General features: G+C 33.3%; 2 protein-coding genes across 8 annotated transcripts in view; one reads left to right on the forward strand and one right to left on the reverse strand.

The window, feature by feature from the left end:
* LOC106058389 (U3 small nucleolar RNA-associated protein 18 homolog) overlaps nucleotides 1–21,014 on the reverse strand; it is a 41,843-nt gene extending 20,829 nt beyond the window's left edge. Inside the window, exons 1-6 of one of the 4 annotated variants that reach the window (XM_056039458.1) lie at nucleotides 20,739–21,009; nucleotides 15,220–15,393; nucleotides 11,327–11,424; nucleotides 11,179–11,234; nucleotides 8,861–8,982; nucleotides 8,684–8,767 (exon numbers count right to left, since the gene is read on the reverse strand). In XM_056039458.1, coding sequence (XP_055895433.1) covers nucleotides 8,684–8,767; nucleotides 8,861–8,982; nucleotides 11,179–11,234; nucleotides 11,327–11,424; nucleotides 15,220–15,381 — 522 coding nt within the window. In that variant the 5' untranslated portion in view covers nucleotides 15,382–15,393; nucleotides 20,739–21,009. Of the gene's footprint in view, nucleotides 1–8,683; nucleotides 8,768–8,860; nucleotides 8,983–11,178; nucleotides 11,235–11,326; nucleotides 11,425–15,219; nucleotides 15,394–16,725; nucleotides 16,766–20,438; nucleotides 20,568–20,738 lie in introns of those variants that run through there. The other 3 variants (XM_056039460.1, XM_013215809.2, XM_056039459.1) reach the window with 3 other exon arrangements.
* Nucleotides 21,015–21,677: 663 nt separating this feature from the next.
* LOC106070031 (kelch-like protein 5) overlaps nucleotides 21,678–27,624 on the forward strand; it is an 84,989-nt gene continuing 79,042 nt past the window's right edge. The window contains exons 1-3 of one of the 4 annotated variants that reach the window (XM_056039445.1): nucleotides 21,754–21,769; nucleotides 25,210–25,306; nucleotides 26,164–26,209. The gene's annotated coding sequence lies outside the window, so the exon portion shown is untranslated. Of the gene's footprint in view, nucleotides 21,770–21,798; nucleotides 22,021–25,209; nucleotides 25,307–26,163; nucleotides 26,210–27,624 lie in introns of those variants that run through there. The other 3 variants (XM_056039443.1, XM_056039444.1, XM_056039448.1) reach the window with 3 other exon arrangements.

Genomic DNA, 27,624 nt, shown 5'->3' on the forward strand with positions numbered 1-27,624 from the left:
CACTCAAACAAATGAAGACAGGTAAAGCAGCTGGAATTGACAACATACCACCCGAAGTCCTAAAAGAAGGAGGAAGTGAAATAGTTGACCAAATGCACAAACTATTCAACAAAATTTGGTTAACAGAAACACCTCCGGGTGAGTGGAAAAAGGGCTTGCTAATTAAAATACCAAAGAGTGGAGATCTATCACAATGTGAGAAATGGCGAGGCATCACTTTGCTGTCAGTACCAAGCAAGATTTTTAGCAGAATCCTACTAAACAGAATAAAGGGAGCATGTGATGAACACCTAAGGGAAGAACAGGCCGGATTCAGAAAAGGGAGATCTTGTGCTGACCAAATAGCTACACTCAGGATAATTGTAGAACAATGTGTCGAATGGCAATCTCCTCTCTATGCAACTTTTGTTGACTTTGAAAAAGCTTTTGATAGTGTCGACAGAGAATCTATCTGGACAGTAATGAGACATTATGGGATCCCCAATAAAATAATAACCATAATCAAGAACCTTTATGATGGTTTCACCTGCCAAGTAACCCACTGTGGCAAGCTGTCAGAGGAATTTCCAGTCACAACAGGAGTCAAACAGGGATGTCTTCTTTCACCACTCCTGTTCCTTCTAGTACTGGATTGGGTCACAAAAGAAGCCTACTCTAACGCAGGGAAAGGAATCCAATGGACTCTCACACAAAAGCTGGAAGATCTGGAATTCGCTGATGACATAGCCCTATTATCACACAGACTACAGGATATGCAAGAAAAGGTCACAGCTTTAAGCGAAGTAGGAAAAAGAGTAGGCCTCAAAATAAACCACCAAAAAACTAAAGTACTTAAAGTAAACAATAAACAAAGTGGAGACATAGTATTGGATTCTCAGACAATAGACCAAGTAGAAAATTTTATATACCTTGGGAGTGTAGTCAGTATATCAGGTGGAACAGATGAAGACATTAAACGCCGTATAAATCTAGCACGTCAGACATTTACACAGCTAAAACCAACCTGGAAATCTCCTTACATCTCAAACAAGACTAAACTAAGAATCTTTAATTCTAATGTCAAGGCTGTCCTACTGTATGGTTCTGAAACATGGAGAACAACTGAAGCCACAACAAAAAAAATACAGACCTTCATCAACAGATGCCTGAGAAATATCCTAAAAATACACTGGTATGACAAAGTAGAAAACACCAAACTGTGGGAGATGAGTGGACAGAAAAATATAGAAGTGCAGATCTTAGAGAGGAAGTGGAGATGGATTGGTCACACCCTTAGAAAAGATACCAGCAACAGAGCTAGGCAGGCCATAGAGTGGAACCCCCAGGGAACAAGACGCAGAGGAAGACCAAAAAGAACATGGCGACGCAGTGTACTTGAAGAAGCAGAGAAGACCGGGAAGAGCTGGGACACCATCAAAAAGCTAGCAAGAGACCGTGGAGAGTGGCGTGTTTATGTCGAGGCCCTATGTTCCATGAGGAACTCAAAGGAATGATGATGATGATGATGATTTGATGGATTAGAGGATGAAATGATCAGGGGATGTATTGACTAAAGATGAAATGACTGGGAACCAAAAGTCTAAGATTAAATTCTACAAAACAAATTAAACAAATTTATAAACTCCCTGTAACTAAAATAAATGTTATTATCTGTCCACCTACTTTTGGAAAAACATGAATATATACTCACAAACAAACACACACAAACAAACAAACACACACACATATACACATATATATCTTGTCATGATGGGTTTGTGTTGATCAGAATATGTGATTGCATCTTTTAAAAAAAGTTAAGTTTGAATTGTTTAAATATCGTATAGTGCTCTCCTCAAACAATTTCAGATCTCTCAAACAATATCCTGATGCCAGAGATAATACTTTAAAGTAGAGATGGGAATCGAACCCAACTTCTAAAGTTCGGGTTCGGTTCGGTCAGATTTAAGTTCGAGTTCAGTTCGATGATGAGTATAGTTCGGGTTCGGTTCGGTCAGGTCTAAAGTTCAGGTTCGGCTCGATGTTATGAAATTATGTAATAGCTAAATTAAGTTATAAGGTTTAATACAATTTATCAGATAAAACACTTTAAGTTTAATTTTTACATAAAACAAATACTTTGCAACATATAATAGGCCTATGGACAATACTTTTTCCAAAATAATGTTGCCTACATACATTTTAAGCGTTGTAAAAATTTCTTAATGGAAATAGAATTGAAGATGCAGCAGGTTTTCGCTCAAGTTGGCAAGTGGTTTAATTCTGGGCATGACTCGGCGCTAAGTGATTTCTAAGCTTTTTCTCTTAGTAAGAAGAGATATTTTTTTTAAAAGGCTAATATCGATGTGCTTTCTTTCATAACACACCATTCATCATAATAAAAAAACAAATATTCTTCGTGTAAAGACATCTCTATCGAGGATTTTTTATTTCACACATAAGTGTCACTATAATAAATTGCAATATACGGAAGAAATTCGACTATTCTGAGACAAAAAATGCAGAAGAATCTCAATAGCGGAGATGTTTTAAAATGTTTTCTTCAAAACGTTTTGACCCATATTGTGCTTACGCGCCTCGCAAAAAGCAGTCTACAGTTGACAAGGTCTTATTAGAAGATAAAATGACATCTCCTACTTAATATATTTTAATTTTTAAACATGTAATTATACTAATATTCAGATAAGTTAAACTGAAAATACAACTTTTTTTTCGACGCCCTCTCTCCTTGTTAGTTGGTAGTTGGTTTGTCGCTTACAAACAGCTAGTACAATTAAACCAATAAAGGCGTTTTATATTTTTACCGGTAAGGATAGTATAGAGGGAATTCTTATGGTCCGTCAGTTACGCTGGGCAGGGCTTGTATCCCGCATGGGAGACGAACGTATGCCAAAGACAGTCTTATTTTTTTTTTGTGAGCTAAAAGGTGGCCGCCATAACAGAGGCGCCCCACGGAAATGCTTCAAAGACCAGCTTAGGTGTCAACTTTGCTTAGCTGACGTAGAAGAGAGCACCCTGGTTACATGCGGCCTCAGAACGAGTTAGTTGGAGTTCACTCCAGAAGGCCGCGGGATACACAATTGAGACCAAAAGAAAATCCGCTGCCGAGGACAAACGCAGACACGAAAAGAAAAACTAAATGGACCACCTGCGGACAGTGGTTATGCTTGCCCTGGATGTGGCAAAATATGTAGGTCGCATCTGGGACTGCACAGCCATGGGTAAAACTGCATTCCTAACTAATCTTCGGACTCGAAGACAAGCCTTATAATAACATATAAACTTAATAAACTTTAAAAATAAAGTTATTATGTGAACAACTCAATATAGCCTAACAGTTATTACAATATTCACATATTTAACTTTTGATAGAGATGTAATATTAATGAAATATACTGATATTTAAACGAAATCTAGGTCACCACAAAAGAACGTCTTTACTCTTTCATGTCTCAAGATTGTCTGCCGTTTCACATTTGCATTACGCTAATTTCATCATGCTCAATGCATAAACACAAATCAGTCGCTTAACCTCTTCTTATTGCCACCAGACAACACACACACTCTATGACACCCCTTTTTGTCAGGAAGTTGCGTCTCCCCATCCCCTAATTCAAGGTACTCGCCATCCCCACCCACGGGGGAGGACCCAAAGTTTGAGAAACGCTGCATTAAAAATACTGATGATCAATAATGCAAAACAAAATATTCAGGGGCATTGCTAGGAATTTTTCATCATGTGGGGGCTCGGACCTCTTTGGGGGCCCCTGCATTTTGCGTAATATTGAATATTGTAAAAAACACTCATTTGGGGGGGCCCGGGGAGATTTTCCATTTCTCCCCCTCCTCCCTCACCCTTGCTACGCCACTGATAATATTCCAATATGGAATACTTCACAATTTTGTAAAAATAAATCACTTAATAGAAGATAATTAAAATTTATTTTAACTAGAACACAAATGAACTTATTGTAGATTCATATCTACACTCTCTAATCTGCAAAAACTATTCTACTCTCAAATAACAGCCATCTGAAATAAAAGTGACAATATTTTAATGTTGACTTTCTACTTACTAGGAACTAGAGTCTAAATCTAAATCTAACTAGAGGGCGCCTATTCAACTCAAAACCAATATTGCAAACAGCCCGCGAAAATTCAAGGCCAGGGAGGAGTCGGTACATACGGAAAAACCCATGGGAACCCCAGCGCGCCGCTTTTTTTTCTTTTTAAAGTTTTCAAAATACCCCCCCCCTCCCAAGTTTTCAAAGTATAATGGAATCATTAGAATTTAAATAAAATATTTAAGTATTTTAAAAAAAATTTTTAAACCAAAAATAAAAAAAAGGGATGTACAAATTGCAAAATTAGTTCGGTTAAGAAAAGGAGGGTTCGTTCGGTTCGTACCAAGCAGTTTTCTAAGTTCGGGTTCGGTTCGGTCATAAGTGAGGTTCGAGTTCGGTTCCTTTCCCATCTCTACTTTTAAGTATAAACTCAAACAAACCTTTTTCAAATAAATACAAAACATTTATTCTATAACTTGGAATCACTGTGATGATAAACACTTCATAAATGTATTAATTCAATTTAATTTCAATACATTTACTAAAGTCACTGAGGTCAAACACAGTTAATGCATCCCTTAAGATAGTCTCTATAATCTATGTCTTGTGCTTCCTGAACTCTAGGGCCACTAAAAATGCATTAACGCATCCACAGGCAACTGTGAGAAACCTTTTTATTTCAGCAAGAACAATCATATGAGCAATGCTTAAAAGCCAATGATATTCAGCTATAATAGCCTACAACATTTTAAGACTTCATTGTCTGACATATTATCTTACAAGCTAGCATAGGCCTACATGGCAGTAGCATGTTGTTGACAAGAAGTAGATCTAGATCTAGGGAATTGGAGTGTTAGATCTAGAATAATATAGACATTTATTAAATGTAGATCTACTACCTGCTAATCTAGACTTAAGTGCAAATTCCATAAATTTTATTTTGCTTCAAGAAGTTTTTTAACATTTTTCAATATCATTTCTTGTCAAAATGTTTCAGCAGATATAAAGTCTAATTTGAATTCAAAATTGAGCAACAATACAAATACAAGCAACCCAATGAATTTCTATTACAATCTCATCTAAATCTAGATGTATAAAAAAAAGATACAAAATGAAAAAAATCCAGCAAACAGATCAAGGAAAAAAAAAAGAAAAGGAAAGTTTTGAATGCACAAAAATAGTCTCACTATGAGATTAAAGAGTTTCTAGATTTAGGTGTTATTAAATCAAAAATTTAAAAGATCTATCTCTAGATCTAGAATCTACTCATAAAAAAAAAGAACCTAAACCTTTTAGTATTGGAAAAAATCTAGATCTAAATCTAATACAAATTCCATACGGTACTATCTTAGACAATAAACTAAATTTTACTGCAAATACTGATTATATCAGCAAAAAAGGGCAGCAAAGATTACGATTACTAAGAAAACTGTCCTCGTTTAATGTTAGCGAAAAGGCCTTGGCTATGTTTTATCACGCTCACATCTGCAATATTTTAAGTTTCAATATCACTGCCTGGTATGGCAATCTGAGCATTAAAAATAAAAATAAACTTTACAGAATCCTAAATGCTGCTGGCAAAATCATTGGCAAAAAACAAACCCCATTTGGGCAGTTGTTTGAGCCAAACATCTATAAAAACGCTAACAAGATCCTCGAAATAAAGAATCACCCTTTGTGTCAGGATTTTGTGATTTTACCATCACAAAAGAGATACAAGACACTGGTAGCAAAGACAAACAGACACAAACACTCTTTTGTTCCCCTGGCAATCAAATCATTAAATAAGAACAATCTGGTATAAACTTTGTCACATGTAAATTATGAGTGAGTCTGGTGTGAATGTACACTTTGGTTTTTTATAGTTATAATGTTTTTTGTTTGGTGTAATGCACAAATTGTAAGACTAATTTCCATACGGACAATAAAGATTATTATTATTATTATTTGTGTGCAAAAAATAGTCTCACTATGAGATTAAAGAGTTTCTAGATTTAGGTGTTATTAAATCTTTAAAAATTTAAAAGATCTATCTCTAGATCAGTGTTTCTCAAACTTTTTTGTCTGCCGGCACAGTAAAAAACAACAAAAATTTCGCGGCACACCACGAAGAGCAACAGTTGTTTTTATAATAAAAAGAAAAAAAGATTTTACCTGTTTTTAAGTATTACATTCAGTGTGAAGGATGTGCCTGTTTTTTTTAGAGCAAATGCGATCTAATCGAGGCTCCAAATTCGACAAACAAACTCGGATTTCATCATCTATTGTGAGAAGTCCCTTTCTTTTCTTAGACTTGATTTCAGTCAGTGTTGAAAATCCAAACTCACAAAACCATGAAGATGCAAATGGAAGAATTATTTTGATTGGTTTCAAACTGATTACATGATAAAACTTGATTGAAATCCAAAACATATCCAGGCTTTTCTCGGCAAAACTTGACTTAAGAACTGCATCGTTTTTTAAAACAATGAGCTGCTCTGCTTCTTCAGTTGTCAGATTGTAGCTTCATTGTTTCCAAATGGAAAGCTGACCCATCCATAGTCCAACTGTTGGAAAGTAATGCTGCAATGCTGACTGTAAGTAAGAAAGCAGTCGAAGACTCCTTTCGAGATCTTACTTTGCCACAAAGACAATTTTTCACCAAATGATTTCAGTTTTGAGGATGCAGTGATGATTGTTTCTGAAGGTCCTTGAAGACTTAAATTCAATTTAATTTGTCAAATAAATCAGAGAGAAACGTCACCTTAACCCACCAGATCTCGTCATGAATAGAAAATCCAAAGTCTTTTTTTTCAGCATCCAAGAATGAAATCAGCTCAACCTTGAGTTGGACAACACGCTTTAACACTTTTCCCCTGGAGAGCCAACGAATGTTGGTGTGATACAGGAGGCATTTGTAGTCTGAATCCATTGCTTCACAGAGCTGAGAGAAAAGTCGGGATGCAAGCGGTCGAGATTTGATAAAGTTTACAACTTGAATCACTTGATCCAGAACATACATCAAATCTTTCAGTAAAGATTTGACATCAAATCTTTCAGTAAAGATTTGAAGGCAAGAGCTTCACTGTGGATCATGCAGTGAACACCTAATACATTTGGATTTTCTTGACGCACAAGAGTGATAAATCCCTTTCTAGTTCCCTGCATGGAAGGACAGCCATCAGTGCAAATGCTGACAGTTTTTCCACTGTAGTTTGAATAGCAAAATGTTTTCGTTCACCACTTTGAAAATATCTTCGCGTTTGGTCGTAGTTGGTAAGTGTTTGTTAAATAAAAATTCGTTGACACATTTTTCATCCTTTATGAACCGAATAAAAGCTAGCAGCTGGGCTTTGCCGCTAACATCAATGGATTCATCAACTTGAACAGGCCACAGCAGAGACACTTCATCGTCAGTCACGTCGAAGTGTTCGCAGATTTGATCTTGTAAATCTGACGATAAGTCTTCAATTATGCGCGAGACAGTATCATTTGACGAAGGAACTTTTTAAAACTTTTTCGGCGGCGTAGGGTCCTAGGATAATTTCAACAACTATTGCTAAAGCTGGTGCAATGACTGATTCAGCCTCTGTGTGTGCTTTCTTGCGTTTTGCTAATAAATGAGCAACCTTATAACTTGCAATCAATCCCTTTTCTGTCAGTTTTAGTTCGTGTCTTAGCTTGTCTATTTTTATTGAGCCATGATGTTTTCAAAGTATTCCTAAGGTTGCGCTTTTACAGCTGGATGTTTTGTATTAAAGTATCTCTTTAATTTGCTTGGATCAAGCGCCTCATTCGACAGAATTGCATTGCAGATCAGACAGAATGGCAATGAAGAATCTTGAGGTCCCGAAGATATGAAACCATATCCAATGCAATCTTCTTTGTATCTTTGTCTGGTTCCTTGCTTTTTATATAACGCTTTCGCAGTTTCATTCTTGCTAACGTATTTCTCCATGGATAACAATGAATAATGCTTAGTAATAATTTGTTAAAATTAGCATACACCTAAACAATTTACATGAAACACATATTTTATTATTATCGTTGCCAATTCAAGAACTATAGTACTATTATAGTTGAAAATTACACAATAGCTAACACCCCTTTCTGTTAATATGGAGCGATCCATAACTATTGCAAGTGGGGATGTAATCGCAACGTAAAATAAACATTTAATAGTAGGCAGACCTGGGTAACGCTACACGTGTGGCGTTCTGAAAACTCCCGCGGCACATCTGCAAATCTTCGGCGGCACACAGTTTGAGAAACACTGCTCTAGATCTAGAATCTACTCATAAAAAAAAAAAAAGAACCTAAACCTTTTAGTATTGGAGAAAATCTAGATCTAAATCTAAAAGCAAATATTTGTGTGCGTTAGTGAAAAATCACGAATAGTTTGCATTCTTAAAAATTTTTTTTTTTTAATTTAAATTAAAGATTTTTGAAAAAAAATAAAATAATAAAAACAATAATTCAAATTTACATTAAAAAAACTTTATTTTTCTTTTGTCAGAAGAGAATGAGTCAGGATAAATTTTTAGAAATTCAGAAAAATTACCATCACTGATATAATTATATATATATATATAATTACCTATCTATCTAATTTGAGTTATGTTGCAAATTGAATCACTAACCGCAAATAATCGAACTGTTTGGTCAGTGCCTCCAATAAGAAGCGCAGTAGCTTTAGGGTGGAATTCTAGACATTTTATGCTTGCCTGGTTCAAAAAGAAAAAAAACAACAATTAAGTAGGAATACAATACTAAAACAATAAACAAAATACAACATATATATATAGAGACAAAAATACCTTGCTGGGTTCTTCTTTATTAGCATCTGTTACTCTTTTAAACTCTAGTGTCGTAGAGGGCAGTGTCAATGAAGGAACAATACTGTTGTGACTGTGAGCTTTTAATATTTCCTCATCACTGTCTTCAATTTTAAATAATAAAAAATGTATGAACATGATGCACCAGATACAAAGTTTTATCTGGATTCATAACCAACAAGAAAGTTCAAAATAAGACTCTCAGGGTATTGTATCCCACCACAAAAAAAAATTAAAAAATCACATATATTATGCACGGAACTAAGTAATGAAAGAGAATTTATTTTAGTAAATAAATGTATGTTATTTTGTGTTTTATTTGAGATTGAAATGTATATTTCTGAGTTTCATAGTATAAACTTTCATTGAACTAATAAAATTATCCTGGTTGAGATTGGCCTATTAAACACATAATTTTTTAAGCAGCACGTCAGTATAATTTTTTTGATTAGTTGAATGACAGCCATCATATTTTGAAAATAAAAAAGATACTGACCAAAAGGTTTTAAAATCATTTCATCAAGGTATAAACTATCCTCTTGAAAAGGAAAAAAAATGACCAAAGCTAGCTTGGAGGAAGAGGGTTGTAACACAAATCTTAGATGAGAATGACGGTAAAGAAATGCATAAAAGGAGGGATAGGGCAAAGTGGAAAAAAAAATGATGTCAATGATTTGCTGTGTGAATGATCGACCAAAGGAAAAGGAGAAATAGTGTGGATGGTGAAATTGGAAACAAAAAAAAATTGCTAACAAAGCCTCTTCAGTTTTATTGAGCCTTTAGCATAGTTCTACATTCTAGATCTAGAACTGAGTCGTTATAATCTTAACCAGGGCTGCCCAAAATATGTTGGCCCTCAACCCACCTTTAACACTGTGATATCTGACTGGCTTAAAGGTCAGCACAAAGTGTAGAAAACCAAAAAGAAAAAAAATTTATCTTTTCCTAATTGGCATTATCAATCTTTGATATTCTATGATATTCTAATTTTAATTTTTTTTTTAGATGAAAAGAGACTAAGACTGCTTTATTGATCCTTACGGAAATTTGTTGTGATTACAAGGACTCTTTTCTCATATAAAAACAACACAACAGAAAAATACACATAACATGCTATTAGCGACATGAGTTGACAGGTTTTTTTTGTTCATGTCAATTTCTGTTGCTGTCTCAAGCTAGCCATGTCCTTGACATTATGTGTCTAACACAGAGCATTATTTCAGCATGTTGGGTTGTGTTCTTAAGGTATCAACTAAACTGGTGTTGTCCAATTTAACATTTGTGCGTTAGTGAAATGAGAGTGCCAAAGAAACAAAAAGTGGGAAATCTGTATGTAGAAACTTCGAAATGTGGATAGATCTAAATTTTTATGTGGAACAAAACAATAAGGTAACATGTTTGATTTGTTTTGGTGATGTGACAAGCAACTTGAGAGTCAAAAATCCAAATGACCTGCATCACTGATCTAAACTACTTATATTATAGACCTAATATTAAAAACTAATCATCACAAAAAAAAATATTTACGACTAAATCAATAAAAACAAAAGTTATCTTTTTTTTTGTGTGTAAATTTGCACAGCAGTCTAGAAATATGATCTCAAGACCTATATTTTGAATAAATAAATAAACTGTATTTGTGTATTTTCATAGATAGTGGCTGAGTGGTTAAGAGCTTGGCTTCCTAGCCTGGGATCCTGGGTTTGAATCTTGGTGAAGACTGGGATTTTGAGTTACAGGATTTTTAGGGTGCCCCAGAGTCCACTCAACGCTAATGGGCACTTGACTTTAGTAGTTAGGGAAAGTAAAGGCGGTTGGTCGTTGTGCTGACCACATGACACCATGCTCGTTAACTGTTGGTCGTAGAAACTGATGACCTTAAGATCGCAAGGTCTGAAAGGGGAACTTTAACATTTCCATTACCATTTGCATACAAGATTTAGACATCTAGAAGATCTACAGCTGCTGTAACATTCTTTTAATGTTATTGTAAGTGGATTTTCTTGATAAAAAACAAAAGCACTAGAATAACGTCAGAAATCACAGAATAATTAATATTAGTAAAAAAAATAAAAATAATAATTATAAAGTTACTGCAGTGACAAATGTATATTTAAAAAAAATACACTTGTTAAGGGGGAAAAAAAAACTTACGGTTCATTATTGAAATTCAATATTTTAATGAATTGTTTCTAAATTCATGCTTTTTCCTAATTTTCAAGATCGCCACGAACCCTGTTTAAATATATCATAAAAAGACTGTATTTTCGACATATTTTAAAAATATTTAAACATTGTACCTTCTGATTTTTCCTCATCAAATGTTCCAGCCCAGTCAGGAGTGATAACTTCGAATCTTTAGAGCAGAAAAAAATTTAAATCTTACAAAAAAAAAAAACAGTAGTTCAAATTAAATAAGCAACAACTTAAAAAACAAAAGTTACATACTCTGGTGCTTTTTCATCATCTGAATCAACCCATTTTTTCACAATTTCACCTTGACCATGTCTTTTCCTTTTCTTTCTTTTAGGTTCACCTGGTTTGATCTGTTAAAAAAAAAAAAAAATTTAAAAAAATACAAAGCATAATATGAACATTTTACTAGATAGACAGCTTTGTAAAAATCTTAAAACTGGTACTGGTTTGTGTATATCTGTCAGTTAGACACACTAATAAAATGAGATATAATTTTTTGTATGCCTTATCATCACCCTACATTAACAATTGATGATCATATATTGAATTTACCCCTTGTGGGCCTTGATTTGATTTTAGACAACTCAGGATATTTTGGAGGAAAATATTTAGATATATACTCCTTGCATATTTAACAGTAATTGTTTCAAATGGACATATTAAAAATCTGGCTTTGCACAATTCATGCATAATCATATATTTTTAATACCCATGGTGTTGTTAGGAGCAAGGCAGGTACTTTTGTGTATTATATAAAATTACACCGCAAACGTTTATGAAAAAGAAACAACAATTGGCCCATAAACTTCAAAAACAAGATAACATGTGCTTCATTTCAGCACACTTAAAAATGGGTGATTTATAAATTGTGATATTTGAGCTTGAAAGGTGCATAGTTGAATTTTATTTTTATAGGAAATTTGTGAAACAGTACACAAAATGGCATCTTTTGATGTAACATGGAACACCTGGCTTAGGTTGAGGTAATATTCTTCTAAAACCAAGGAATATTGAACAGACATTTTTGTTGAAATGGGTTAACAATATAATCTTATTGCATTATCTTTCTATTTTATATTTACTTTCGTATTACTTAGATGTCACCTTAAAAATATGTCACAAGTGCATCAAATGGTGTCCCACTAAACTTAGAATTTTAAACCTCTATCAATTGTAAACAAAGTAAAAGGAGTCTGCTCCCTAGTGTTTTTGTGTTACTAAAAGTATCAATAATTAATTTACACAGCGATTTTTTTTTAAACTGTATATAAAACTTATATATATATATATATTGCTTAGTACATAAGTAGTGCCATTTTCTTGGGAAAAGGCAACATAGTAATTAACAGGAGCTGTTAACAGAAATGTTACTGGCCAACATTAAATTCTTCAAACCTTAAAAGTGAGCATCTATATATATATATATATATATATATATATATATATATTAGGGGTGCACCGGATAGTACTTTTTGATATCCGGCCGGGGCCGGATATGACCGGATAGTAAAATTTGATATTCGGCCGGGGCCGGATACCTAAGTGTCTTGTTAATAGCTTGTGTTGCTGAACATTTTATGAAACTGTTAAATAACATACCTATATTGGTTGGTTTTCTTTTTTTCTTTTTATATACCTTATTGTTTTAAACTCTGTTACCGATTGATTTATTCAAGCTTAACAGTATTTCTAAAAATCTGTATAGCATGAGTGTGTCTGTGTGTATGTACGATGCTACCAACTGTAAAGGATGTGTGTAGTCGCTGAATGAATTCTTTATGTTGTCTGTTGTATTTATGTGTATTTTTCTGATGTGTTGTCTTTATATGAGAAACGAGTCCTTGTAATCACAACAAATTTCCGTAAGGATCAATAAAGCAGTCTTAGTCTTAGAAAGGTCAATGTAAATAATGTTAGTATATATTTAAATAGTTACTAATGTAAATCTCATAAGTAAAGTGCAATCTGCCTTGTATAGTGGTCGGATGTATGTGTTCATGAATTTCAGACCAACAACCTGGTCAGATATACCAAGTGAGGCTTCACATGTAGTCCTAGTGTAGTGTGTATAGTTGTTAGTGTTAACCATCAAGCATTGTTTTTTCCTTGAGCATACGCACATAATAGAGTTGGGTGTCAGTCAAAAAAGATAACACATTGGCATGGTCAGTCAAGCATGTAGATAAATTATACCCGTCCACTAGTTAGAGGTCAAGGGTTGTTTTTTTTGTACGGTCCAGCATATTGTTTCTTTGTTTGCTAGATCTAACAATTTATTTTATGCGATTTTAAAATTTCCTGTAAAGTTTTCCGTTATTTATTAAGCCAAAAGAATTAATGAAATTAGCTTTCTTTGTAAAGATTTTAATACAAGGCAAAAATACACACACGCAAACATGCACATCTTTGTTTTATTTTATTGTGCAAAGAACGTACGTAAGAAACATTAAATGTAAAGATCGTATGTTAGAAACATCTTCCTCAATTATTACTTATTAATTATTTTATTCGTGGTTTCAGTAACTGTTACAAAAGGGAACGATAGTAAGCCTATGGATGTCAGGTGTGTAAAAGTCGTTCTAGCCTAATACACAGTGGCTAAGTACGCATCTTTAGTAAAAAAAAAGTAATAACATGGGGTTAATTGACTGTCACAAATTATTAAGAATATTGTTATCAAATCAAGACACTTAACTGCAAGAGTAATATTCAAGTTAACACGTTTAAAACATTATTTAACCGTAGGCCTAAAATTTATTGACAGTGTAATATTCTTTGTTAGCACGTTGTGTTTTTTCATTCTGGCTTAAAAATGGTCAATGTCTATCAATAAATTGGGTGTCAAGGACCAAAGAAATAAAATAAAGAGAAGAGGGTGTTTAGCTCTCCATTTAAAGATAGCCCTGGTCGTGTCTTCTACAAAATTATTAGTTACTGGCTTACTGGGCTATATAATTTCGCGGTTTGCATTCTGTGTAGCTAAAGGTCACTCGTTTAGGTGCGTGTGATCTTTAGTCCAGCTTACTAATTGAGATTTATGTTCAAGTAACTGGCCTCTAGCCCAACCACGTGATTAAGCTTTTTCTCCAAATAAGCAAACTCTTTGTCCGGATACCCGTGTAGATGTTTGGCTTGAAGTCCAGTCCACCTTCCCACCCCCAATTAAGATAACTACTAAGTAAACAAACATAGTTCCCTCGTGTGACCTCTAGAGAGTGCTTACGTCCATCGTATCTCACTTGGGGTCACCTGTCAATCAATGAACTCAATGTGATGGGCTAAACAAATAAATGAGGGAGGGAGTTGTTCATCTGGAAATATACCTGGTTACCTAAGAGGTGGGGCTCCTGCAGTCCAGCCCCCCTAATAAAGATTAACTACTAAATAAACAAACTCAGTTCCCTCGAAAGGTGTGACCTCTAGAGAGTGTCAATACGCTGACATTAAACCTACGTCCATCGTATTTAACTTGTGGTCACCTGCCTATAAAAAAAACTCAATGTGATGGACAAAACAAATAAAAGGGGTGGGAGTTGTTCATCTCTACCTCTGGAGATATACCCGCACAGCTAGACAGACGTCTGGTCAGCATGACGTAGTCAAGGAATGTAGCATTTTAACATGTTAACTAACCTACTCAAAGGTCAAGACAAATTGAAAAAAGTGTCAGCCATTGCTGCTCTGTATGTAAAGCGCATTTATGATGTAAAGTTTCATTTCTATTTATATTAAGTGATTAACGCTCCTTGTCTTTATAATAAACGATGTTTGGTGCATATTCATAATGGCTCTATTTTTAAGCACATTATTTTGTTTTAATATAAACATTAATACATTCTACAACAGACATTAATAGAACGAGGTCCACTTTATGCATATTAAATAGGTGTATTTTTTACTATCCGGTAGTGATATCCGACCAGAGCCGAATAGCACCGGATAGTAAAAAATGCCGGATATTCGGCAGAAGCCGGAGCGTATATCCGGTGCACCCCTAATATATATATATATATATATTCCCTAACATAGATTAGTTATTAAATCTATGCATCAATTATACTAAATATTTGAGTCATTTATAGCCTAAACTTATGTGGAATTTTACAACAATTTTTTTTCCCTAATTATTAAGATTTATTTCTTACTGAAGGAAGTGCTTCAATAACATTTTCTCCTGTTGCGAGAACTTCTTCTTCCAAAGTAATCTCTCTTTCATCCTTTACTTGTTCACCCAAAGGCTGAATATAAGTTTCTGGTTCTTTAAATTTTGTAGAACTTGACTGATGCAGTTGTTTTCTTCTCAACATATTTTGATGGTACTGTTAAAAGTAGTTTCATTGAATTGTGTGTACCATAATAATTAAGGGGGAAAATGCACCTGCCTTTACTCATATTTTTTAAATTAAAGAAAGAAATCAAAAGGAATTGTAGTCCTAACCATTCAAATGACTAGCATTTCTGATATGAATACCTGTGTTAAATACAGGCATTATTAATATCAACCAGGTTAGGCTTTTCATATTATATATATATATACTTTGATAAAATAATTTACAAAGAGAATTAGATGAATTACAGAAATGGGAATCAAATTGGAGCATGTCTTTCCACCCAGAAAAATGTCAGTTATTAAGAGTAACAAAAAAGCTATAAAACAAATTAATTCCACTTATCTCATTCATGGTAAACCAGTAACACAAACTAAAAACGCAAAATACCTCTAGGTGTTATAATAAATGAAAAACTGTCATGGTATTCCCATATTGATGAACTATCAAAAAATCAAACAAAGCATTAGGGTTTATTAAAAGAAATTTCTATGAATCAAATAAGAACATAAAATTTAACTAAAATGTTATTTAACCTTCGTTAGGCCAATAATAGAATATATATGCATCCTCTGTTTGGGACCCCTCAACTCAAGAAAACATTAAGAAACTGGAACATACTCAAAATAGAGCAGTGAGATTCATAACAAACGAATATTCACATTTGACTAGAGAGAAGACTCAAAAGTAAAGTAGCAATTATACATAAAACACTGAACCATAATATTCAAATACAAAATTTAATAAAATACTCATAAAGACACAAAGATAAAGGCACATTCCTCATCCCATATGCTAGGACAAATTTGTACAAATACTCCTTCTTCCCTAATGCCAGGAAAACCAGTGACTTGGCAGAATTTAAGTCATTGGTTAATATGCATGACTGAATGCATGACGCGTAGGACGTAATCATCTTCTTTTTTGAAGTAACGTCTGATGTTATATAAGATAAGACAAGAGGTAAAGTCATCCTGGTATTTACTCAATTTACAGGTAACATAGGTCCCATAGGAAAAAAAAACAACAACCTGACTTACAATTTTATTTGAAATTCTTTTTTCTTACATAAACAAAAAAGTTAGTTATATTAATAATTATATATTATATAGTCTATAAAGTAAAGATAGCTAAATGGAAGGAAATTGTGGGTTAGAATCATTGGAAAATGGACAAGCACATTATACAGCGCGCTAGTTTCATAATAAATATCAAAATCAAAATAAAGATGTAATGACCACAAAAACAGGGAGTGTTTAAATTCATGTAATGTCCGGATTAAATAAACTACTTAGAGTGAGAGTACTCAAGTTAATTACTTACTCTTACTCACTGCCAACTCTTAGCTCTAATTAGTCTAATAAATAAGAAAGAATAGATCTTCTCTCAGTAGTCTCTAGTAATCTAGATTCTAGATTAGTTCTAGATTCTAGATCTATAGTAGATTCTTATATTAGGCACACCGTATTCGGGAACTAGGTCAAATTTTTATTTTATTTTTTATTTGGTGACGGTTTAACTTACAAAAAAACTGAAAGCAGATTCTTATTCTGCAACTAAAGGACTATAAAAATAGCTGTGTTCCTTTGTATTACCACCCATAGTCAAGATTTTATTTTAAAATAAATCAGGTCACTTCATGCTCCTATAATAAACACAGTTTTTGTGCTTTCTCCTTTAGCGCACATCGAGCACCGTTAAGAAACACCACTATGTTATTGCTAATAAATTATATCTGTGTTAATTAAAAATTATTTAGATTGTATTAAAAGAAGTAGATTCACTTCTGCAATTTAATATGTATTTATAGTATATTGCCTCTCTCTCTCTCTCTAGATATATATATAATATATATATGCCTACCTATATAATCTATGTATAGAAACAGACAGAAATAAATTTATATAATTATAGATATATTAATTATTATAATTTAATAAACATGATATTTTCAACTAGGCTACATGTATTCTCTGTCTCTTTCTTTTAATTCCCATCCAAGGACCCTCTTCTTTTCATAATTTGGATGTTCGTTTTGTTACACCTTAACATCCCCTCCCTCCCATAGATGCTTATAATTCTTTTCATGACTCTCTCCCCCTTCCCTCTACTGCCTATATGATAGGTTGTGACACTACACGCTTAGTGTATACCTCTCCTCACCACCAGCGCTCGCCTGGAGAGATCACCTGCAGTGGGCATGGTCTCTGGCTTCAAATTAGCAGCCCGCACTTTTTCTTTCATTCATAAATTATATATTCTAGATATCTCGATCTAGGTCACATTTATTTATTGAAAAAAGTCATAGATTTATTAATCCCAATAATATTTCTTATTACGATTTTGCCTTGTGCACTATAGGAGAATGTGTTTACTTCATTATTATTCATTGAAACACCTCCTTTTTTAATTTTATTTAACAGCTAACAGTATGAATGTGATTGGAATGTCTTTCTAAAGATGTTTGGAAGCTTATTTTGATAGATCCACCAGCCTATGATCAAACAGGCTCATAATATAGCCTTCATCCCTTATATGGGTATGAATTGCCGGGGGAGGTTTAAACAATAGCTTTACATACTTGGTTACAGAGAATCTAAAAAACTGCCATCTGCTTTGGAAAAGCGGAACAAAAATACAGGAACTTATCTGAAATTGGACATGCACTGTCCTGAAACATCGTATTTAGCTCCAAACATAAAAACAAATTAATTATCAACAAAAAAAGCGACGTGTTTCTAAAAGGAGAATTTGATGAGCTGTGCCTAATATACAAAGCTACTATAGATTCTAGAGTTTTAGAGTCTAAAGCAGTGTTTCTCAAACTTTTTTGTCTGCCGGCACAGTAAACAAACTACAAAAATTTCGCGGCACACCACAAAGAGCAACAGATGTTTTATAATAAAAAGAAAAAAAGATTTTACTTGTTTTTAAGTATTATATTTAATGTGAAGGGTGTGCCTGTTTTTGAGAGCAAATGCGATCTAATCGAGGCTCCGAAGTCGACAAACAAACTCGCATTTCATCGTCTATTGTAAGAAGTATCTCTCTTTTCTTAGATTTGATTTCAGTCAGTGTTGAAAATCTAAACTCACAAAACCATGAAGATGCAAATGGAAGAATTATTTTGATTGCTTTTAAACTGATTGCAGGATATAACTTGTTGATTGAAATCCAAAACACATCCAGGCTTTTCTCGGCAAAACTTGACTTAAGAACTGCATCGTTTTTTAAATCAATGAGCTGCTCTGCTTCTTCAGTTGTCAGATTTGTAGCTTCGTTGTTTCCAAATGGAGAGCTGACCCATCCATACTCATTACTTCCAACTGTTGGAAAGTAATGCTGCAATGTTGACTGCAGGTGTTTCAAAGTGTCCAGAATTTCGGGGGTGATTTCTTTATTTGAAGCACATTCATTGTAAGTAGGAAAGTAGTCCTTTCGAGATCTTACTTTGCCACAAAGACAATTTTTCACCAAATGACTTCAGTTTTGAGGATGCAGTGATGATGGTTTCCAATGGTCCCTGAAGACTTAAATTCAATGAATTTAATTTGTCAAATAAATCAGAGAGAAATGTCACCTTAATCCAACAGATCTCGTCATGAATAGAAAATCCAAAGTCTTTTTTTTTTCAGCCTTCAAGAATGAAATCAACTCAGCCTTGAGTTGGACGACACGCTTTAACACTTTTCCCATGGAGAGCCAACGAACGTTGGTGTAATACAGCATCATGCAGAAGACATTTGTAGTCTGAATCCATTGCTTCACAAAGCTCTGAGAAAAGTCAGGATGCAAGCGGTCGAGATTTGAGGAAGTTTACAACTTCAATCACTTGATCCAAAGCAGACATCAAATCTTTCGGTAAAGATTTGAAGGCAAGAGCTTCTCTGTGGATCATGCAGTGAACAACTAATACATTTGAATTTTCTTGACGCACAAGAGTGACGAATCCCTTTCTATTTCCCTGCATGGAAGGACAGCTATCGGTGCAAACGCTGACACAGTTTTTCCCTGTAGTTTGAAGAGCAAAATGTTTTCATTCACCGCATAAAAATATCTTCGCCTTTGGTCGTAGTTGGTAAGTATTTGCAAAAAGAGAATTCGTTGACACATTTTATTAACCGAATAAAAGCTAGCATCTGGGCTTTGCCACTAACGTCAGTGGATTCATCAACTTGAAGAGACCACAGCAGAGACACTTCATCATCAGTCACGTCGAAGTGTTCGCAGATTTGATCTTGTAAATCTGACGATAAGTCTTCAATTCTCCGCAAGATAGTACCATTTGACAAAGGAACTTTTTTAACTTTTTCGGCGGCATCGGGTCCAAGGATAGTTTTGATAAAGCTGGTGCAATGACTGATTCAGCCTGTGTGTGTGCTTTCTTTCGTTTTGCTAATAACTGAGCAACCTTATAACTTGCAATCAATCCATGTTCTGGCAGCTTTAGGTAGTTCGTAAGTTTCTTAGCTTGTTTGTTTTGTTGAGCCCTGATGTTTTCCAAGTATTCCTTCGGTTGCGCTTTTACAGCTGGATGATTTGTTTCCAAGTGTCTCTTCAATTTGCTTGGAACAAGCGCCTCATTCGACAGAGTTGCATTGCAGATCAGACAGAATGGCAATGGAGCATCTTGTTCCCGAAGATATGAAACCATATCCGATGTAATCTTCTTTGTACCTTCGTTTGGTTCCTTGCTTTTCATATTACACTTTAGAAGTTTCATTCTTACTAACGTATTTCTCCATGGATAACAATGAATAATGCTTAGTGATAATTTGTTATTATTAGCATACACCTAACCAATTTACATTAAACACATCGCTTATTATTATCGTTACCAATTCAAGAACTGCTATGCGTCTGCTAAGGCGGCCTACATTTGAGTCAATATAATAATATATGTATAGTGGACAATTTCATAACCTGAAGAGCTAACACCCCTTTCCGTCACTATGGAGCGATCCACTACTATTACTGGTCGTTGTAAGTGGGGATGTCGTCGCAACGTAAAATAAAAAATTTAATAGTAGGCAGACCTGTGTAACGCTGTATGTGTGGCGTTCTGAAAACTCCCGCGGCACATCTGTAAATCTTCGGCAGCACACTAGTGTGCCGCGGCGCACAGTTTGAGAAACACTGGTCACTGGTCTAAAGTTAAAGACTAGACTCTATATTATAAAATATAATAATAATTATAATATAGTTAATTTAATATAGTCACTAGATTAGATTCACTAGATCTAGAAATCTATTCTTGACCTATACTCTATAGATAGACTAGTATACTATAGACTAATAGAGACAATAGACTAGATCTAGACTCTAGATTTACTCACTTAGTCACTGATCTAGATTCTACTACTAGTCTAGATATTAAGATTATAAAGATATCTATCTATTGTCAGTATTGAATATAGAATAATATAGATCTCGCAGATCTGCTAATACTATTAGAATCTAGATAAAGATCTAATTATTTATAGATCTATATAAATTCTAGATTAGTTCTGGATCAATATTTGAATATAGATATAGATTTAATTATCTAGTCTAGATCTAGTCCTAATAGATTCTAGATCTAAATATAATCCTAAGTTTCTTCCGAAACACGTGGGATACTCTAACTTACGAAACAGCAGACACAAATCTTGATCTAGATCTAAGTCTACACTACAGTGTCTACAGTCTACAATGACTAGATCACAGACTGACAGACATATGCCTATACTAATACTGCCTAATAGACAAGATTACTGGATCTAGATCTATTTTAATTAGACTCTATATTAATATACTCTATCTATATAGACATAGATCTATTTAGAAAAGGAAAGTAATTAAAGGCTCGTTTATCATTTATTACTTATTTAAAATTATAATTTATGGACTAGATAATAATAGTAATAGTACTACTACTACTACTAGATCTAGTACTACAACCGTAACTATACGACTAGATCTATATAGACTAGAATATAATACTAGTCCTAAGTCTAATAATAGATCTTCTAGTCTTAGTCAAAGTAAAGTGAGAAATTCTAGTAGATATACTGATATACTGATATACAAATACGAAATATCAAATACCTCAGATTATAATTAATTAGTAGACTCTATAGAATAGATCTAGATTTATCTAAATCTACATCTAGATATTGATCTTTAAGTTTTCAATGTGTTTTGTTACATAGATCTAGAATAAATCTAGACCTATTTTTCTATTGTCTTTATACTTTATTATTTATATTTTATTATTTGATTTTTAGATGAACCTTTTGTGTTGTTGTTGTTTTTTTTAACTTCATCACAGAAGAACTTGTTATTGTCTTATGTTACTGTTTCACCTAAGTTCTGGAGACTAGTGACGGTAGGGTACGGTAGATTTAATATAGAAATAGATCTAGAATTAGATCTATTATCTAGATCTATATAGTTAATATAGTGACAATATACTTATATAGTCATAGATCTAGATATTGTTAGAACATAGAATGATAGATAATCTACATCTAGTCTACGTAGTGTAACTTCAGTGTAAGTGTTACGTGTAGTGACGGTAGTCGTAGTCATCGTAGAAGTACTCAAGTAGAAGATTAACTTCATTAAGACTAAGTCAAAGTAAGTGATTAAGTATTTACTGTATTATAATTATTAGATCTATTAAGAATATAAATAATCTAGATCTAAATAATTAGATCTAGATTAGTTTATCATATGCTATTCGGACACCTATAGTGGCTATAGGCCATGCCCATAGGCCCAAATTTGAAAGTTTGAGTTTGACAGCGCATTATTTTACAATGGTTCGACATAGATCTAGAAAGAAAATGAAGTATCAAAATCTTCTTTAGTTAAACTTAGTTAAAGGAGAATAAGGATGACTACTTATATTTGTACCCCTAACCTATATTTGAATATTTGTTATTATATTTAAGGTCAAAGAGGCTATGTGTTTTCATTTAATTCTGACACACTTGACCCACATTATTTGATTCCGGACACCATAATTTATTTCGGACAGTCTCTATATTTAGGCATCAATAAACTCAAATTTTAATTCTATATTTACATTAACTAAATTTTAAAATCCCCAGGCATAGCCCCTCACATGAAATCATTAAGATGTTTTCAAATTATGCATAAATACGAACAGAAAAAAAAAATATGAACACACTTATTCTACCAAAATTAGGTCACTGGGATAGTGACTTCTGCACCGACTTTTAGACTTGTCACTTATTTTATGTTTGCATGATTAGATGTGTGTTGAATGTTGGTATTTTTTATTAATTTAATAAATTTCTAATACAGATGATCTTTTGTAGTACAGGTTAGGACAGCCATTCTTGCCTAACTGAATCCTCTATATTTGCTCTATATAAATCTAGATCTATCTAGTAGGTCTAGATCTAAGCATTCAACTTCATTCAATGTACCAAGCTCACTCCAAACATTTGCCCATTTATTCTCTATTAAAAAAATAACAACTAACGAACAAATATAATATAAGATCATTAACATTGATGTCCAAAATTTCGGTAAGAAAATTCTAATTTAATTCAGACACCTTATTAATTTTTTTTTGTATGGAATCAAACAACTTGACTTATGAATCAAATAAATCAGCTCCAAAAACAGAATAAATCTTGCCAGGCTCATTAGTATAGACTTAGCCAATCAAAAAATATAGTCTTAACCCTAGGAAGAGGTAAAGTCATCCGGGTAACATAGGAAAAAACAACAACCTGACTCACAAATTTGAAATTCGTTTTTCTTACATAAAAAGACAGCTAAATGGAAGGAAATTGGGTCAGAATCATTGGAAAATGGACAAGCACATTATACAGCACGTTAGTTTTATAATAAATATTAAAATAATTATTTAATGACCACAAAAACAGCAAATGTCTGAATTCATGTAATGTCAGGATTAAATAAACTACTATATAATCTAAATCCAAATTCTAATTATCAGACTAATTAGTCTTAGAATACTTTATTCTAACAGACATGGCTGCTCATAATTATAAATAAGTAATAAGTATTATATCTAATTAATTATTCTTTCTCTGACTGTAAGTGTCAGAAATTGTTAAAACCATATCTCCAAATATTTGCAAAATGTGTTAGTGATAAAAGCATTGAAAGAAAGATTAATAAAATCACTCCTTCAAGGCAGACAATTACAAGAGGCATGGGGAACTTGTATGTTCTTTCTTTTCTAGCCTTGGACAAATCTGCTAACACTGAGTAACATTTGCAAAAGCATTTCTAAAAGAGAAATTGATAATAATTTCAACATCTTGAAGAATATAGTGGCCTGGAGTCACTCCAGGGAAAAACTAGAGGTCATACAAAGAGTCAATTCTAGAAACTCATAATTTAATTTTTTTTAAATTTAATTATAGTATAACTTAGTATACTAAGTCGTAAATAAGTCGAAGTATACTGTATAGTATTATACTTAGAATTATAAGAATACTTAGTCAACTTAGATCTAGATTAGTGGATCTACTAGTTATAAGTAGTTTGTTAATATTAATAGGTATAAACATAGATAAACAGCAGCACCAGGAACCAAGTATTTAAATGAAAGAAAGTAGTGAATTAATGCGATGAAAATAAGGGACTGCGCCAACCAAGGCTCGAACCAGTGACCATGGAAACTGTTATATTATCAATTAGGATATAAAAACAACACTGTTGTTTAAATTACAACTCCATTTTATTGACATGACAAGAAAGTGAAAAATCTAACAGGAGACTTTAATGCACACTAATAACATACTTGAGAAAAACATGCGAGATCATGAACACGCTGAACAGTAGGACAAGGGAGACAACAAGTAAACAAACAAACACACACGCAACATACATTAACATAAATACACATTAATGTAATAGAAATGACACACTGCCTAGTGATAATGCACTAAGCGAACTTAACCTCTAGACCATCAGATGTAAAAAAAAAAACACATTCTTCTGGTCAAGAGTCATTTGTCCATATGCAAATTACCACCCCAGTGGTAACTGGTCACGTCCCAGCAAGCCCTGCCCCCCCCCCCCCCTCCCAACCTCGCAACATCCGTGTTCACCAACAATTTCAATAGAATCGACTCAGACAGCCGTTAGGCATGTATTAGACAAATAATGGCTCTATTTCATTGTGTATCTCTCATAATGACAAGTGGACAACATAAATGCAGTTCACATAGAAGCTTCAGTGAGTATGAGCTACAGTGCATGATCACAAGTGGCATACTAGATTGTCTAGATCAGCAAATTGAAACTATGGCTTGGCCCTGTGATAGGCCTTGCCTTTGTAGTTGTTGATGGCCATCTGACTTCGAAAGATTACTCTGGAGATTTCTGGGTTTCTTGTTTATGGGTGTATTTGATGTAATTAATTATCAAGTAACAAGACCTACACATGTAACAAGTAGAAAAGACACAACTACACATGTAACAAGTAGAAAAGACTAAGTCCAAACTGTAAGGAAAAAAGGACCATACCGTTATACAAACACAGATGATGTTTAATATTGAAAAGGCCACGGTCAAGTCTCAGTCTGTAATATCTTATTATCCCTCTGAAGTCCTAACACCAACTGACTCCATTTACATAAATAATCTATAACCCAACTAAGTTGTGTTGTCACTAAATGTTTAGTTCAAAGTCTGTCAACTGTGGTGGGTCTCTATGCAAAGTAATAATTCTAAGGCATGACTGCATTTCGCAGGTGTTTTGATGCCATAGTATATTAGATTAGATCCTTTGGTTTGTCTTTACTTATGTCTCTACAGGGAGTTAGCTATGGAATTATCAAGATTACATTGGAGTTTGTTATCGGCAGGTTGCCAGTATTGAACGTACTATTGTGTGGCGTTGTGTGATAGCAAGGTGCGGAATTATTGTTTGATTACTATAGCCACAATATTCGAATGTTTTAGATTCAATGTCATTACTCCATCAGATTGTCATCATAACTTATATTCACATCATTAAACAATTACATTGTTAACAGTGAGTTACTTATTTATTGTGAGCACCAAAGTGCTTGTTGAATGTCAGGGGCCCAGGCAAACGAGCTAAGGCTTTAACATAACCCTGACAGTGACTAATTGTAAAAAGGGCTCACAGAACTATAAATGTTTAGAAATGCTAATTTAGATGTCTACTTGGGAACCACAAATGTCTAATGGACCTAATACTCCAGAAAACAATGTAAAAGGCAGATAATTACAAGACACGTTGAGAAACTTTCTAATGAAATATCAGGGCAACTGAAGGAATGTGTACATGCAAGTCTATGTTAGTTGTAAAATGTGTGAATAAAATTAGAGCAAGAGGATGCTTGATATTTAACCATCTCTAAAGAGTAAAAAGAACATACAAGTTCCCCATGCCTCTTGTAATTGTCTGCCTTGAAGGAGTGATTTTATTAATCTTTCTTTCAATACTTTTATCACTAACACATTTTGCAAATATTTGGAGATATGGTTTTAACAATTTCTTACAGTCAGAGAAAGAATACTTATTATGAGCAGCCATGTTTTTTTAGTATTATCTCTGGGGTATAATGCACCACCTTTAATTGTGCAATGTGCCACTATTGGCACATGTTCCATAGCTTGGACACCTATGCCCTATTCTAAATTCTTACATATTTAATTCTTGCTTCTGAAAATGCAAACTAAACAAAACAAAACAAATGTTTCTAATGTTTATATTATTTTTTTTTGCCTTTGATTTTGCAGCTATTCTATTTGTGATATAAAGAAAAAAATGTAACAGTTTGAAATGGTGTGTATTCATATGTTTTTTCCATACATTTATTAGTCTCTCCATATATTTTTAAATTGTCATCTGCTTTGTAAATTATACATACTATAGAAATATGCTAGCTTTTAATCAGTAATATGAAGAGTAAATTAATATCTTAGAAAATCCAAATGTTGTATTTGAAAGAATTACATCTAAACTTTCCCTAAAACTAACTTCAAAGGAAATGTTTTAAAACATTTTAAAAACTTGGGGGGATGAAGCTCATGGAAGGTAATATAATTGGAAGATACAATAATCCTCAGAGTAATTTGACATTTATTACTTTACGCAAGATTTTCTCAGAATTCTTTAACTGATTTTTTTTATATCCGTAAATTTTTTTTTTTTTTTTTTTTTTGCTCACTATGCTAACTTGCAAAATATAAAAATACTAAAAAAAAAAAAAAAAAAAAGCTTATAGAAGGGAAAGAACTCCATACTTACAACTATAAACTCTCAATAATATTGAAGTATTTCCCTTTTCGGGGTATCAAGCAAAATAATCAGTTACCAATAATTAATTGATTAATTAATTAATTTTTAAATTTTTGTTTTTTATTGTTGTTTCTTTTAATAATTGTTTAAATTTTCAACATGATCTGAAAATGGGTGTGAGAGGGGGCATATTTAATTATATTTTGAATACTGAAGGATTAATTTCCCTTGTTGGTATCAAACAAAATTATCTATTAGAAGTAATATATTGACTAATTTGTTAATATTTTTTTTTATTGATTGATATGTTGTTTTCGCCAATGAATAGTTGTGCTAAAATGATCAGAGAATGGGTTCTGATAAATAACAGTGTTCAAACTTTTTACCACAGATAGACAGGGTGAGTTAATATAAGCTTTGTAAAAATGAAATACTTTTTGCATCTTTTGGACCAAGAAAAAAATGTATATACCAAAATGTTCTGACCACATATTACCTTTGTTAAGAACATATTACAGTTATTTAAAATGTATAATTCTTTGGACTAATATTTGATAAAAAAAAAAAAATTGTTTTTCAAACCAAACGTGTTCTTGAATGCCTCCGAAGTTTTTAAAAATGTCAAGCGTTAACTTAGAGCCAACCAAAACTATTTAAAGTACTGGTACTACAAGTAAAAGGTCTCCCAATTCTGACACCTATCTACAGACTAACATCTCCTCGCTAGACCTCTCTATAACAAGAAAAACATAGAAAAAACAAAAAAACTTACATTAAGCATAGTTGTATTAATTAGGTTAATATTATTTAGACTAACAATAATATATCTGTGCAATTACAAATATTTTTACCAATGTTTTTGTTTAGCACAATGTCATGCTTTTAGCTTTCTCAATATGCTATGATCCTATCACTTGGCTAGGCCAGTTGGAAAGGGGTGAAAGGAGAAAGAAAGGGGT

This window comes from Biomphalaria glabrata, chromosome 8, assembly GCF_947242115.1.
Source record: "Biomphalaria glabrata chromosome 8, xgBioGlab47.1, whole genome shotgun sequence".
NCBI lineage: Eukaryota > Metazoa > Mollusca > Gastropoda > Planorbidae > Biomphalaria > Biomphalaria glabrata.